Source organism: Bos indicus, chromosome X (genome assembly GCF_029378745.1).
Source record: "Bos indicus isolate NIAB-ARS_2022 breed Sahiwal x Tharparkar chromosome X, NIAB-ARS_B.indTharparkar_mat_pri_1.0, whole genome shotgun sequence".
Lineage (NCBI taxonomy): Eukaryota > Metazoa > Chordata > Mammalia > Artiodactyla > Bovidae > Bos > Bos indicus.
In genome coordinates, this window is record NC_091789.1 from 143,477,503 (window position 1) to 143,490,874 (window position 13,372).

At 44.0% G+C, this 13,372-nt stretch overlaps 1 protein-coding gene across 7 annotated transcripts in view; it reads left to right on the forward strand.

Moving 5' to 3' along the window:
- The window catches only part of ARHGAP6 (Rho GTPase activating protein 6), a 543,203-nt gene extending 533,635 nt beyond the window's left edge, over positions 1-9,568 (forward strand). For 6 of the 7 annotated variants that reach the window (XM_019956011.2, XM_070784356.1, XM_070784354.1 and 3 more), the window contains 3 exons: positions 1,903-2,174; positions 4,226-4,306; positions 7,570-9,568. In XM_019956011.2, the coding sequence (XP_019811570.2) occupies positions 1,903-2,174; positions 4,226-4,306; positions 7,570-8,270 (1,054 nt within the window). In that variant the 3' untranslated portion in view covers positions 8,271-9,568. The remainder of the gene's footprint in view (positions 1-1,902; positions 2,175-4,225; positions 4,307-7,569) is intronic. The other variant, XM_019956013.2, reaches the window with a different exon arrangement.
- Positions 9,569-13,372: the final 3,804 nt, after the last annotated feature.

Here is a 13,372-nt window from a genome sequence, read left to right on the forward strand (position 1 = left end):
TGCTCTATATATTCTCTTCTGTATGTTTTGTAAGACAGATGAGCAAGATATGAGACCAAACCATTGTGGTCTCCATGAGCTATAATACGACCTTTCCAAAACTCTCTTCCTGTTGTAAGGGGGCCCAAAAGTATCTGTGGCCCTGATAGATGTTTTAATTTGGCAAAGGAATTGACTAGACTCTCTTTAAAACAGGTCATTAAAGCAGGTTTTATGTGCCCACTCTTATCGAAATAACACTGTGACTTATTCTTGCCGAGCAGACATAAGACACTTTCATTAATGAATGGAAAAATGTCAACTAAACAGGGAAAAACAACTGAAGTTAGCCCAGCAATTTGATGTCTAGCCCCGGTCAGAATGTAGAACCCAGATTCTGAGCTGAGTTCTGTGTGGCTTCCAGTTCAACACACTTGTATTTGCTCATTCTCACAGTGGAGTGTCCCCAATGAGAGTCAAACCCCATGATGACAGACAAGGGTCTGTTTGTTTTGTCCTGTGTTCCCTCCATAGAATCAGAGAGAGTTTCCCCCTTTAATTAAATGATGGCAGTTAAATCGTTTTTTTCCTCCACTTTCCAGCAGTAGTAGTAAGTTCCTTTTATTTTTCCTTCATTCATTGGAAGCCTGAAGTTTCTGGAAAACCATCCTCGTGGGTTGTCCTCTGGCTCTTTCCCATAAGGTCGTCAGTCATTGGTTTAAAGAGTAGGCAAGGAAAGGACTGTTTATTCCATGTGGTTAAGAAATTCCCTCAGCAGAAAGTGCTTGGGGCCCTAACTGCCTCGGTGACAGGGAAAGCTTGTCACAGCTGAGTTGCCTTCCCCTGTCAGTAAGCCTGGCCCGAGCCCCCAGTGAAGCTGGACCCCCTGACAGCATCCTTTCTCCTCCTGCATACACAGAACCCTTAGATTAGGAAGGGCTTGCTCAGGCATGTGGTTACCTTCTATAAGATCACCAAGGATTTGTCTTGAAAAATTAATCCAAAAGAAAGTAAAGACCAGAGAAGTGAAGTGGGGCGAGGGGTGGGGGTGGGGGGGCAGCAGAAGCAGGTTTGGGAACTTTTAATCAATCTGTGATCATTTCCCTTTAAGATGTTGTCAGGGCCACTGTTTTGAGGAAAGTAGAAAATACAGATGTTCCCAGGTAAGACTTCAAACACTCTTGTCATGTTCCTGATGTTCTTGTTTCCCTATTCGGCTCACATTTTCCCCATTATTTCTGTTGCTGTGACAACTCATGCTCATATAAAACTTAATGGATACGCTCATTAGTATGCTTTACATCAATTTGTAAAAGCACGCATGCCTTGTAGAATCCTTTTAGGTGTATTTAAATACCATGGATTCCAGTGACGGTCATGTTTATCTTTTTAGCCACCATTTTATCCATAAAACAGTTATTCCCACCACCACCACCATCATCATCGTTGTCAGGAAGGATGGATTGATTGACATTAGTATTTGGGTGAAAGGAGAAAAGGTGTCCATAAACTGCATGTAACGTTTCACTCATAGTTTTGTCTGAATTATTTTTAATTCAGGATATTGAGGAAAGCTAGAGTTATCTACAGTTTTCCCTATTTAACAGATAGTGAGCATCAGATTTTAATTTTTAAATGGAAACAGGGATTGATCCAACAGGCATTTCAGCGATGCACCTTGAAGGGTTTCATCACTTCGCCCTGCCGTTTCCTGTGACATCTGTTGGGTTTTGCTGCCATCTGCTGGCCATTTCATAGAAACGCTTTCACCTGATTGACATGGAACCTTGCTCAGAAACTCTTTTGTTTCAGCCCCTGTGTCCACACATTCTCCTGCCGTCATTTGTAAACCTGTCCGCTGGTTTGAATCTGGTCTCTCATTGCTAACACACTCACGCACCTGTAATTGTCTCCTTGTGCCAGAAGCCCTGACATGCTGAGGTCTGAAGTCTCCTTTTCCATGGGAGGAAGGCACTCGTCCACAGACTCCAACAAGGCCTCCAGCGGAGACCTCTCCCCTTATGACAACAACTCCCCTGTGCTGTCTGAGCGTTCCCTGCTGGCTATGCAAGAGGACGCGGTGCCGGGGGGCTCAGAGAAGCTTTACAAAGGGCCGGAGCCGTGTGCGCGCCGGGTGGGCCACTTGCCCTCCTCGAAGTCGAGGGAGAGTTCTCCTGGACCAAGGCTTGGCAAAGGTAATTCATCCAGTCCCTCTGATTGCACCTGTGGCCTGGTGTGGGCGCTTTGGACCTGGTCTCCAACCCTTCCTTGTTTCATGTTTCTCTAATTCAATGAGCATTTACTGAGGACCTGCCAAACACTCATCCTGGGTCCAAATCCCTGCACACCCAGCTAGGTGGGAAGCAGTCTCCAGCGCGGTGAGCCCCAGACAGTCCCAGCTGACTCTCCCCTCCAGCATCCGAGGAACTTGCTGGCTCCTGGCCTGTGGGCTTGGGTACATATCTTTTAGTCTAAGATGGCACCCCGCCATTGCTGTTACTTTTATACAGAGAACAAGCTGAACTCACTATATAAGGAGCAGGCAAGTTCCAAATAAGTCTCCATGGCAATGATGACTTTTAGGCAAAAGAAGATTTCCATGGTCAAAACATTTGGGAAAGCCTGAGTTAACCAAGTGAACTGTTTCTCTGCTGTACAAGTTCTCAAAAATCTTTACACTACTAGCAGGCACCATGAATTTCCACGATGGGAGGGAGGGGTTGGTTTGCAGCTTTTCTCAAATGGATTTGACCACTGAATGTTCAATTTTGTACTCCCCCTCCACAGAACAATTCCTCAGGGTCAGGACTCGCAGGACACTTTTAAACTGATCACTGGAAGACAAAATACAAATTCTTGCTGCTGTATCACAAATATATAGTTTTCTCTGAAGAGTCACTCTGAAAGGGCTCCCTTTTTTTGGTGTTTTTAATCACAGCAGCTTTATTTTTATTTCACAAATATTTCTTTCAAAAATTTCTTTTAATTTACAGTGAAAACAGTAGTTGGTATTTCCATCAGGCATAACATTTCTTTTTAAAATGTGAAAGTACTTGCCTCATCCGTGAAATGGACTCAGGGACATCTCTTCAGGATTAAATGAGAGAATGAACACATATGAACTGCTGAACACAGGGAAGCACCAGGAGACATTTGCTTCTAGAAATAGTCATTATCATCACGTTGCCGAATTTGTTTGTTTAGATGCTAAGTCGTGTCTGACTCTTTGTGACCTCACAGACTGTAGCCCGCCAGGCTCCTCTGTCCATGGAATTTTCCAGGCAAGAGTACTGGAGTGGGCTGTCATTTCCTTCTCCAGGGGATCTTCCTGACCTAGGGATTGAACCCATGTCTCCTGCATTGGCAGGTGGGTTCTTTACCACTGAGCCACCTGAGATGCTCTTAGGTTTCAGGATTGTAGTAAGGATTAAATGAGATGGTGGGAACACCTAAGATAGAACCTTAGGCTGTAAATATTTACAGACAGATTAGGGAGGGTGTATGAATAAACACATGTAGGACTGTGACTGCTGATGCCACAGAGGAGTATTCCGTAGGCAAGATAAACAAACTATAACCATTGTTCCTCTGTCTCTATGTTGATGCGATTGAAGCTGTTGTCACCCATGACAACTCTACTCATTTCCTAGGGCTGCCATAACAAGTGAACACAAACTTAGTGATTTAAAACAAAAATTTATTATCATACAGTTCTGGGCGTCAGAAATCTAAAATGGGTCCACAGGGCTCTCTTCCTTCTGGAGACTCTAGGGAACAATCTGTTTCCTTGCCTTTTCCAGCTTCTGAGGCTGCCTGCATTCCTTGGTTCATGGCCCTTTCCTCCATCTTTAAAGCCAGCAACATAGCATCTTCTATCTTGCTTCCCTCTTATAAAGACCTTTGTGATTACACTGGGCTCACACAGATAATCCAGAATCATCTCCTTATTCCAAAATCCAGAACTTAGGCACACCTGCAAGACCCTTTTCACTATAACATCTTCACAGATTTTGGGGATCATGACTTACTCTGTCTACCACAGCCATCACAGAGAAAGAGCCTTTTCGTGAATCCCAAATGGAATAGGCCTCTTAAAAGGCAGGTCTGCATCATATTCTGTCTTGTATCCATCACAATCTCGAATACAATACTTCGAGAAGAGGTGTCATAAAAATATTTATTGATTTATTTTTAATCTTCAGTTTTCATTTGGAGTTACATACCTTTTTTTTACACTTCTTCCTAGATATGGCAGAGGAGGCTTTCAATATCTGGGGAACTTGGCATTCAACATTAAAAAGTGGATCCAAAGACCCAGGAATGACAGGTAAAGGATTATATTTTCAAACTAATATTGCACTTATTTTTAAAGTTAATTTTCTTTGCTTTTCACCTTACTATCATCGTATTACATGCTTCTCAGATATTATTTGAAAAATGCTGTGTTGACGTAGGAGGAATATTCACAACCTAAAAGTTGAGTGTTATATTTTATTTGGGGGGAATTTTTAGGACTCCAAGCTGGGGAGACTTGGAGTAGTGTGAGAGAACTGCTCTGAGGAGGCAAGGGAAGGAGCCAGGTTATATAGACGTTTGCGACAAAGGGCAGGTAGTCTGAGTGTCAACAGATTATTGTTAATTAAAGGAAAACCAGATATCTCAAGTTAAGGAATTTAGCACTTTTCTCTGCCTGGGAAGATGCAAGAGCCTGGGCTCACTGAAATCATTCCTTTGATCTGCACCTCAGCTACCTGGGGCCAGTATCCTGTATTTTCATGTCCTGAGCTTCCTCAGGGCTCACCACAGGGAGTGGCTGCAGGAAGTGGCCACCATCTGATGGCTGCTAGATGACAGGTATTCTTTTTTTTTCCTGAGTTTCTTCAGGGTGGCTCACATTGGAAGGCTGCAATCACTGAGGGCTGTGACATCCTTGTTTACTGATATGGCAGGAAATATCCCATTTCCCAGCTGGAAATAGGGAAAAAGGAGATAAAGCTATACCTTTCCACCAAAGTACATCAATCTTTGACTTTCTTTCATTTGCAAGAGTTTTTAAAGATAGTTATACTCATTCTGACTGTGTGCCTTTATATGATTTGTCTACCTTTCATCCTCCAGGCATTTTCCATTATTGTCGTTAAGGGCTGTGTAGTATTTTGGATGCATATTCATAGTTTATAGCCCAGTGTTGGGACCACTGAGTTGTTCCCATTTTTTTTAGTGATGTTGCAATAAGTTAATGTCAGGGACCTCTTTTAGGTACTTTTTGGATTTTGTATTTTAAATTGTAAAAAGAGTTCACAAAATTTTAGAAAGCCAGTTATAAATCTGAAATAGGAAAGTGGGAAAATAGGAAAATCCCTTGGTGGTCCAGTAGTTAGGTTTCCGTGCTTCCACTTCTGGGGGCCTGGGTTCCATCTCTGGTTGGGGATATAAGATCCTGCAAGCTGTGTGATGCAGCCCCCCAAAAAAATACAAAACAGAATAAGAAAGTGGGTCAAAATATAATGAACCTATCCAAGAATTCAGAGGTATAGTCACTTCACATTGCATAGAGGATACAGTGGCTTGTGTTCCATAAGCCATAGTGGCAGTGCCATTTCATGGTACTGTCCATGTCACTTTAATCTCATTGGTATTGCAAATCACTGGGTTTGCATTTGGGTTTCTTTAAAAAACAAAATTGTGTTTATTATTATCATTTGCCTGTATTTCTCACCAGTATTTTTCAATTTTTCTATTAATCAGCTGAATTTCACCCACAGATTATCCTTATGTCATTGGCTATTTATGTATGCTAGTGTTTTTTAAATTGATTCTTACAAACTCTTCTTATAATAAAGGCATTAACCCTTTGACCACATTGTTTGCCACTGATATTCCTTGCATTTTCTCCCTTTTTGCATATCTGGATACTTTTTTAATGGTTTTACACGAGTAATTCTCTTTTGTGTGAATTCTTTCACAAAATTAATCTTAACTTGTACTTAAGCATTGGCGAATTAGTCATCTATACACTTTTCTCCATCACAATATTTCATTATTTTAACACTTAATTCTTTAATCCATCTGGAATATATGTTAATATATAATATGAGGGCTTCCCTGGTGGCTCAGACCATACAGAATCCTCCTGCAATGCGGGAGACCTGGGTTCGATCCCTGGGTTGGGAAGATCCCCTGGAGGAGGGCATATAATATGAAGTGTGTGAATTGTTTTATTGTTTCCCTGTGTGTGTGTGTTCCCTTTTTCATTGTTTTGTAATACTTCCCACATTACATTTTTAAAGCATGGTGCATTTTTATTTTAATGGCCTCTACTCCAGTTTGAGTATTTGAGTATTGAGCCATTATCTAAGTACATCTCCCCTTATCCCATGAGCTGCTTTACTGTCTTTTCCCCCAAGGATAAATTATTCCAAGATATCCTGCTCTGTTTTCCCTCTGCTGGTTCAAGTCTGATCTGTCCCTGTGTACATGTTTATATGCCCCTCTCCCCGCAAAATGATCTCCCTGCTTACTTTTTAAGAAATGAGAGAATAGGGCAAATCAACAGGAGACAGGCAGCCTAGGGACATATGCCCCAGGAACTCCTCATTTGCTTGTGAAACACACTTTTTTTTGCTCTCCTTTCAATTTCCTGAAGAAAGTTGTATCCGTTAGGGAAGGTTACAAACATCCTCTAAATGTCAGTGGCTTAACCTTTCACAGGTTGATTTATCCTCACTCCGCAGTCCAGGTGGGTTGTGCAGGGTAATGAGGGGTGGGAATACTCTGTTCCAGTCATGCAGGGGCTCAGCTCAAGTTTCATCTAGCCAGTGGCTCCCCCATCCTCAGAGGCCTCAGAGTCTTCCATGGTTGCTCCATTGTGGGCTAGAAGTTGAGGGAAGAGACCAAGTCCAGACAACTACGAGTGCATTTGGTGTTTTTCCTACTAGACCAGGCCTAGAAATGGCTTCCATCACACCTCCACATTTGTTAGCCAGACCTTATATATGTGGCCCTCCTAACTGCAAGGGAGGCTGGGAAATATCATCCAGGAAGGAAAGGGGATGATGGGTGAATAAGGAGCCAGTCTCCCCGACAGTGGCAGGGGTAGAATATTCACATGGGCTGCTGCCTTCCCCTTCTGGCACTAAATGGGGCATTTTTGATTCAATTCATTTATTCCTACAGCTTTGATTGACACAAGAGAAACATGGAAACACTGTAAGTATGTCTCTTCCCAATTGCAAGTTGCACTGAACAGGAAGAGAACGTTCCTTTTACTTTCTAGGTTCAGAAAGTTTCCATAAGCACGGCAGAGAGGGGCTTTCCGAAGGCAGAAATTAAGGCACAGGACTCTTTAGTCTCATTTGACAGTGAAGCTGCCCGAGTCCAGGCGTCTGTCTTTGGAGCTGTTACATGAATTGTGCTGATCAGCAAGAAGCATGGTCAGGTCTCTTACTAGGAAGTTTTCTACTGTAGTCAGCCACAGCTAAACATGTCCTGTGCTTTAAAAAAAAGTTTTTTTGTTTTGAAACTTGCAAGGCATCCCGAGAGGGAGGCTACAAACCAATTGCATTTCTCGTCCTTCTCTCTGGCTCCCAGGTTCCTACGGCAACATTTTTGAAAGCAGCTCCCTCCGCCCGGGGCCGTGCTCCCTGTCTCAAGGGAACCTGTCCCCCAATTGGCCCCGCTGGCAGGGGAGCCCCACAGAACTGGACAGCAGTGCGCAGGCTATTCGGAGGACTCAGACCACGAGCCCGGCAGCTGAGGCGAGGGCGCACGCCCCGGTGGCCCGCGTCTGCAGCACGCCCCACATCCAGGGCGGCGGGCAGCCCACACCGAGGCCGAGGCCGGAGCCGTGCTGGACTCTGAGCAGCGCCGAGGACCTCGCCGAGAGCGAGCCGGAGGGGGCCTGGCTGCAGAGGAGAGCCAAGCCCCTGCCCCAGAGACCTGCAGAGGGTGCCAGGCACGACAAGCGGCCTCCTCCTCCTTATCCTGGTCCAGGAAAGTCAACCGTCGCATCCCCGGCCCACCAAGCCGCCGAGCCACCGCTGTGGAGGCCGCGGAGGCTGGAAGAAGGCTCCGGAACAGCTTCGCAAGAGGGAAGCCAAACAGTCGAGCCGCAGCGAGGGCACCAGGCCGCCCAGCAGAAAGCGAGCAGCGCCTACCCCAGTCCCGCCGGCGATCAGAACAGTAAGACCTTGGGGGAACCCAACTGGCTCGACTGGCAGAGGGAGCGATGGCAGATCTGGGAGCTCCTGTCCACCGACAACCCCGATGCACTCCCGGAAACGCTGGTCTGAGCCCCCCACGCTCACCCCTCACCTCCCAAACAGCCTTCTTCCACTCAGTAGGGGAAAAAGTGGGTGTTGGACAATTGGGCACTTACTTATTTTTCTTCTTTTACACTTTAAAAAAAAAACAACACGAGAAACGTCAGTACACTTAAAGATAGAGCACCCTAGGACCCTGACCCTTTATAATAAGATTCTATTGCATAGCCAGCCTTCAGAAAAAAACAAAAATGTATGCTAACGTCCGATCTAAAAGCTATTCACATTGGCTCTGTATAAGATAAAATTCTCGCTTTGGTATAGCTTAATTGTATTTATGTGACTTCAGTTTTGACTCTTGTATATTCTGTAACAGATTATGTATGATAATCCTATATGTTATATTCACAGAAAACAGAAGGAACACATTTTTTAGTCACTTATTCTAAGTAATGAGATTCTATAGAATGTTCTAGAATATGCACAAGCGGGTTTCTGTGCTTTTGCCATAGCTTTTAACTGGGGACAGCCCTTCTTTCAATGCCTAAGAATAACACTAACAAAGCAAAATAGAACAGAATATGAGAAGCCATATTTTTATATAGTAGTGAGATACAAAAAGAATATAGTCACTGAATGCCTTTTCATATTGAATATGTTTTAAGGAAAATATTAAATTTGATACATTATGGAATATATTTTTAGAATCTGTTTAGAAAGAATTCAGTTAATTGAACAAGAGAAAGGCCGTGCCTGACAAAGAAAGAATAATTAAGAACTTGTCCTTCCCATTTTAGGTCAAATTCAACTTTATATAGACCATATATAATATATATTTATAATGTACGATTTCTATGTATTTTTCAAAACTATAAACTGGAATCCAACTATAAAGTGTTTGGGTGAAAAGAGAGTACTCAAATTACAGAACATGGTTTTTCCTTTTGCCCCATCATCAGTATTAACCAAATTATATGCAGCGCTTTGTGAAGTAAATCATATTTGGAAAAAAACGGAGCTCTGTATTTACACTGTGCCAAAGGCTGAGGAAATGTTTTTGGTAATTTTCTGTGCAATGTAAAATGTTCCTACCATACTTCAGTAAAAATTTGAAGTTTTTCAACTGCAAAGCAATTTTTGACCAGCAGGTGGCAATTCGCTTAAGTATTTTATGAGATTTTTTTTTTTCACTTCATAAGGGAATGTGTATCATAGAAAAAGATTTTTTTTTATAAAACATGCTACTCTTAATTTTCATATTGGCAATGACATTTTCAGTGGTGTTTCTTCAAGTTCTTGTGCCATAATGAATAAAAAGTTAAAGCAAAGGCTTTGTTCACTGGCATTGAATCTCATGAATGAACCCACACACCATTCCACATACACACTTCCCTATCTGCAAGTCCAAGTGTAATGAACAGTGGCAGTACTATCCACATACAGCTGAAGAGCTAATAAAAAGTCGTAGGTGGCTTGGAGACATAACCCAGTGAAATTGGTGTTTGTTGCAAGTGAAGGTTGATTGTCATCCACTTGAAACTCAGTTGTTGATGAGGAAGTAGATGGGAACTCGGGTGGTTTCCCACGTGCTGGACAAGTGTTTCCCAACACAATCCTTGTATGTCATATCTACACCACAGGCCTTGGATGCCCCTTCTGTGTCAGGGTTGAAATGATGAAGTCTAGAAATGCTGTCTGACATTTCTTAACCGGGAGGGAGGGCAGTGATGGGGGTCTTCGGGCTCTGCCTGTGGGTCCAGCACTTCTGCCACTGGCGGGAATGTGGGAAGGATTTGCCTGCTGGCCTCTGGCTCTTTCTGGCTGCCCCCACACAGCCCAGATTTGCAAACAAGACCCAGAGCAAATGGTGCCTGATTGTAGCTCACAGGTTGCTTTCCCATGCCACCTCCCCTCGTCCTCCTCCTGTTGACTCTGTGTTTTCTTGGCTTTGGATTTAACCCCCGTCTGGCTAGTTCTCTCTCTCCTTTCTGGATTCAACTGCCTGATATATGGGGCTGCCCCCACCCCCTGCCACCACCGGGTTTTTGCCCTAACAGTCCTTTTTTTCAACTGCCAGATCAGATGGCCCTGAGGTAGATGTCTGTGTCTTAAAAGGTAAAGTATGTCCATCTATTAATGGTCAGATCTAGAATAGTCCAGAAAACATGGCTCAGAATATTTTTATGTAATGCAATTGTGTGTGTGTGTGTGTGTGTGTGTGTGTGTGTGCTGTGCCTGTGTATGCCCACGTATGTCCATGTAATGAACGATATTCACTCTCCCTTTCTTTTTAGATGGTTTAGGCCAGTGGCCATATTGTTAACTCAGTGAGTGAAGGCTTGTTTCTCAGATGCCTTTATCACATTGAAAATAAGCTGTTTTAAAACACACACGCACAAGACACAAAGACCTGAGTCAAAGTTGGAGTCACTTCTAACACCTTGTAAGTGATAGAACACCTGACAAGAAAAAAATAATAAACTCTTTCAAGTTGGACAAAACCATTTAAAAGGCTGTCGAAGTCATTCATTCCTAGGAGCAAAGAGATCCTACAGTCAAGAAGAAAGCTACCTGCTGACACAAGTCTTACGTCTTTGAGTACTGAGTCACCATCTTTATGTGTCGGCAGGAGGCACAGTGATAGGACCCAAATGGCCAAACAGGAATTTGTCTTGATCTAAGTGGCTATTAACATACGTGTGTTGTGGGTTTTCATAGAAAAAAATAATCTCTTTTACCAATGGAGTTTGTGCAAATTGAAGAAATTTCTAAGTAAGCCCAGCTTGCTTCTTTTTCTTATGCACATTTTAATACACATCTGCTTGGCAGACAAACAGCACTGGGATCAAATCAGGTCCCCGTCCAGGCCTATGTGTACATCGCTCTGATAAGCAAACTGCAGGAGGCACCAGAACTGAGAAGAAAAGAAATGACTAAGAGGCACACTGAGATGAAAACAAGTCAACATCTCGACCCGACAGAATTTTAAAACAAGACTAAATCAGCAGCAAATGTTCTTGAGAAAAAAAAAAAAAATCCAAAGCAAAGGAAAATTCCAATAAAGCTTGGAATTCTTCTGCACAGGATGGCTTTGTGAAGGCATGGAGCTCCAGACACCGGTCTCTGGAAGTGCGGACCCCTGGCCTGGTGTGGCCTGCAGTCCCCCATGGTGCACACAGCAGCAGCCCCAACTGCAGGCCCCCCGAGGTCACAGAAAGGTCAGAAGATTCTCTCAATTCAGTTGGACCAACATCTGTTCGCCAGTATTCTTTACGCAGCATGATGAGCTAACATTTATTAAGGACACCCGCTCCGGTCTAAGTGTTTCACTCCCATTAACTCTTTCACCCCCTCACAAGCAGTAGACGGGAATCACAACTATCCTCATTTTCCAGGGAGCACGAAAGACCGCGAGTGACATCAAATGAGTTGCCCAAGGTTGCACAGCTGGAAGGTGACAGAACCAGGATTTGGTGGTGGGCCATCCACGTGTGGGGCTTCCCAGGTGGTGCTAGTGGGTAAAGAATCCACTCGCAATGCAGGAGATGCAAGTTTGATTCCTTGGTTGATTCCTCCTGGAGGGAGGGCATGGCAACCCACTCCAGTATTCTTGCCTAGAGAATCCCATGGACAGAGGAGCCTGGCGGGCTGTGGTCCATGGGGTCACAAAGATTTGAACATGACTGAAGCAACTGAGCGTGCATGCATCCAAGTGTGCAGACCTGCTGTTTGAACTGAACCTTCAGGAGCAAAGCTGTTTCTTGTTTCTCTACAAACAAGATGCCCACATTTGCTTAGAGGGTGTGTGTGTGTGTGTGTGTGTGTGTGTGTGTGTGTGTGTGAGTCTGTTAAGTCACTTCAGTCGTGTCCGACTGTGTGTGACCCTATGGACTGTAGCCTACCAGTCTACTATGTCCATGTGCTTCTCCAGGCAAGAATACTGGAGTAGGTTTGAAGGGAAAAAACTTTCCCATACCCTCTTAATCACCTGGCAAAAAGGATTTATTTCACATGCATACAGGAACCAACAAAGGAAGTATCTGGCTCCTTAAATGGTTAAAGGTTTACAGACCTAACCTAGTAGGGAAAAGGCAGTGGAGAGAAACAATTTCTAAGGGAAAAGCAAATAGGTTTGTTTGAAAAAACAAATGAGTTTTCAGGAAACCAGACAGGAGATAAGAAAGTTTGTGATAAGGATGGTCTATACAGGTATGAACAGTCTTTCTGTCTCCCTCGGAACCATAAAACTCCCCCAGAGAGGGGATTTATAGTAGCTTCATTTCCCACAAGTTGCTTTTAGTCAGATAAGGGAAGCTCTAAAAGGCTTTTTTTTCTGCATCTGTTGAATCTCAAATGTCTTCAGCTTAAAGCCGTCTTGATGCCAAGTCTGGGGTTCTGAGTGGGTCTTCTCTAGCAGAGGAAAATGACTTAGAGAATGAATCAGAAACATGTTGAATCATGCAGGAAAGGATCATGGCAAGTCAGTGTTCAGAGTCCTCCTAAATTCAGATCACTTTACTTGGTCAAAGACTCAGGAGCTGGGTCCGGAATCTGCTTGGGAAAGTCTGCCATGAGGGGAGGCTGTGGGCAGGTGAGTCGCCTGCTTCGTTTTCCTTCCTGGCACTTTGCAGGAGGTGAGCTGGTTGCCTTGCCCTTTCCCTGGCCTCCCACCAAGAGACTTCCATCAGCCGCTGAGACCTGGAGAGGCAGATGTCACGGTGGCCCTGAGCACAGCCGAGCTTGGCTGAAGGGCAAAGACTTGCTAGGGACCAGGGCAGTGCTGGTTGGCCATGTCACTGCTGAGCAAAGTGCGCAAACAAAGAAACAGTTCAGCAGTGACAGCTCTCAGACGCCAGAGGGACAGGCTGCCTGGCCCCGATGAGAAATTTCACAGCCATTCTGCCAACGAGCATGTTATGGGTTGAGTTGTGTCCACTATGGAAAAGATGTTGAAGTCCTAGCCCTCAGTACCTGCCAGCGTGGCCTTATTTGGTAAGAGGGTCTCTACAGATGATCAAGTTAAGATGAAGTCATTAGGGTGGACCCTAATCTTGTATGACTGTTGTTCTAATAAAAGGGGAGAATTTGGACGTGGACATAGACACGTACCCAGAAAGAACAACTTGTGAAGA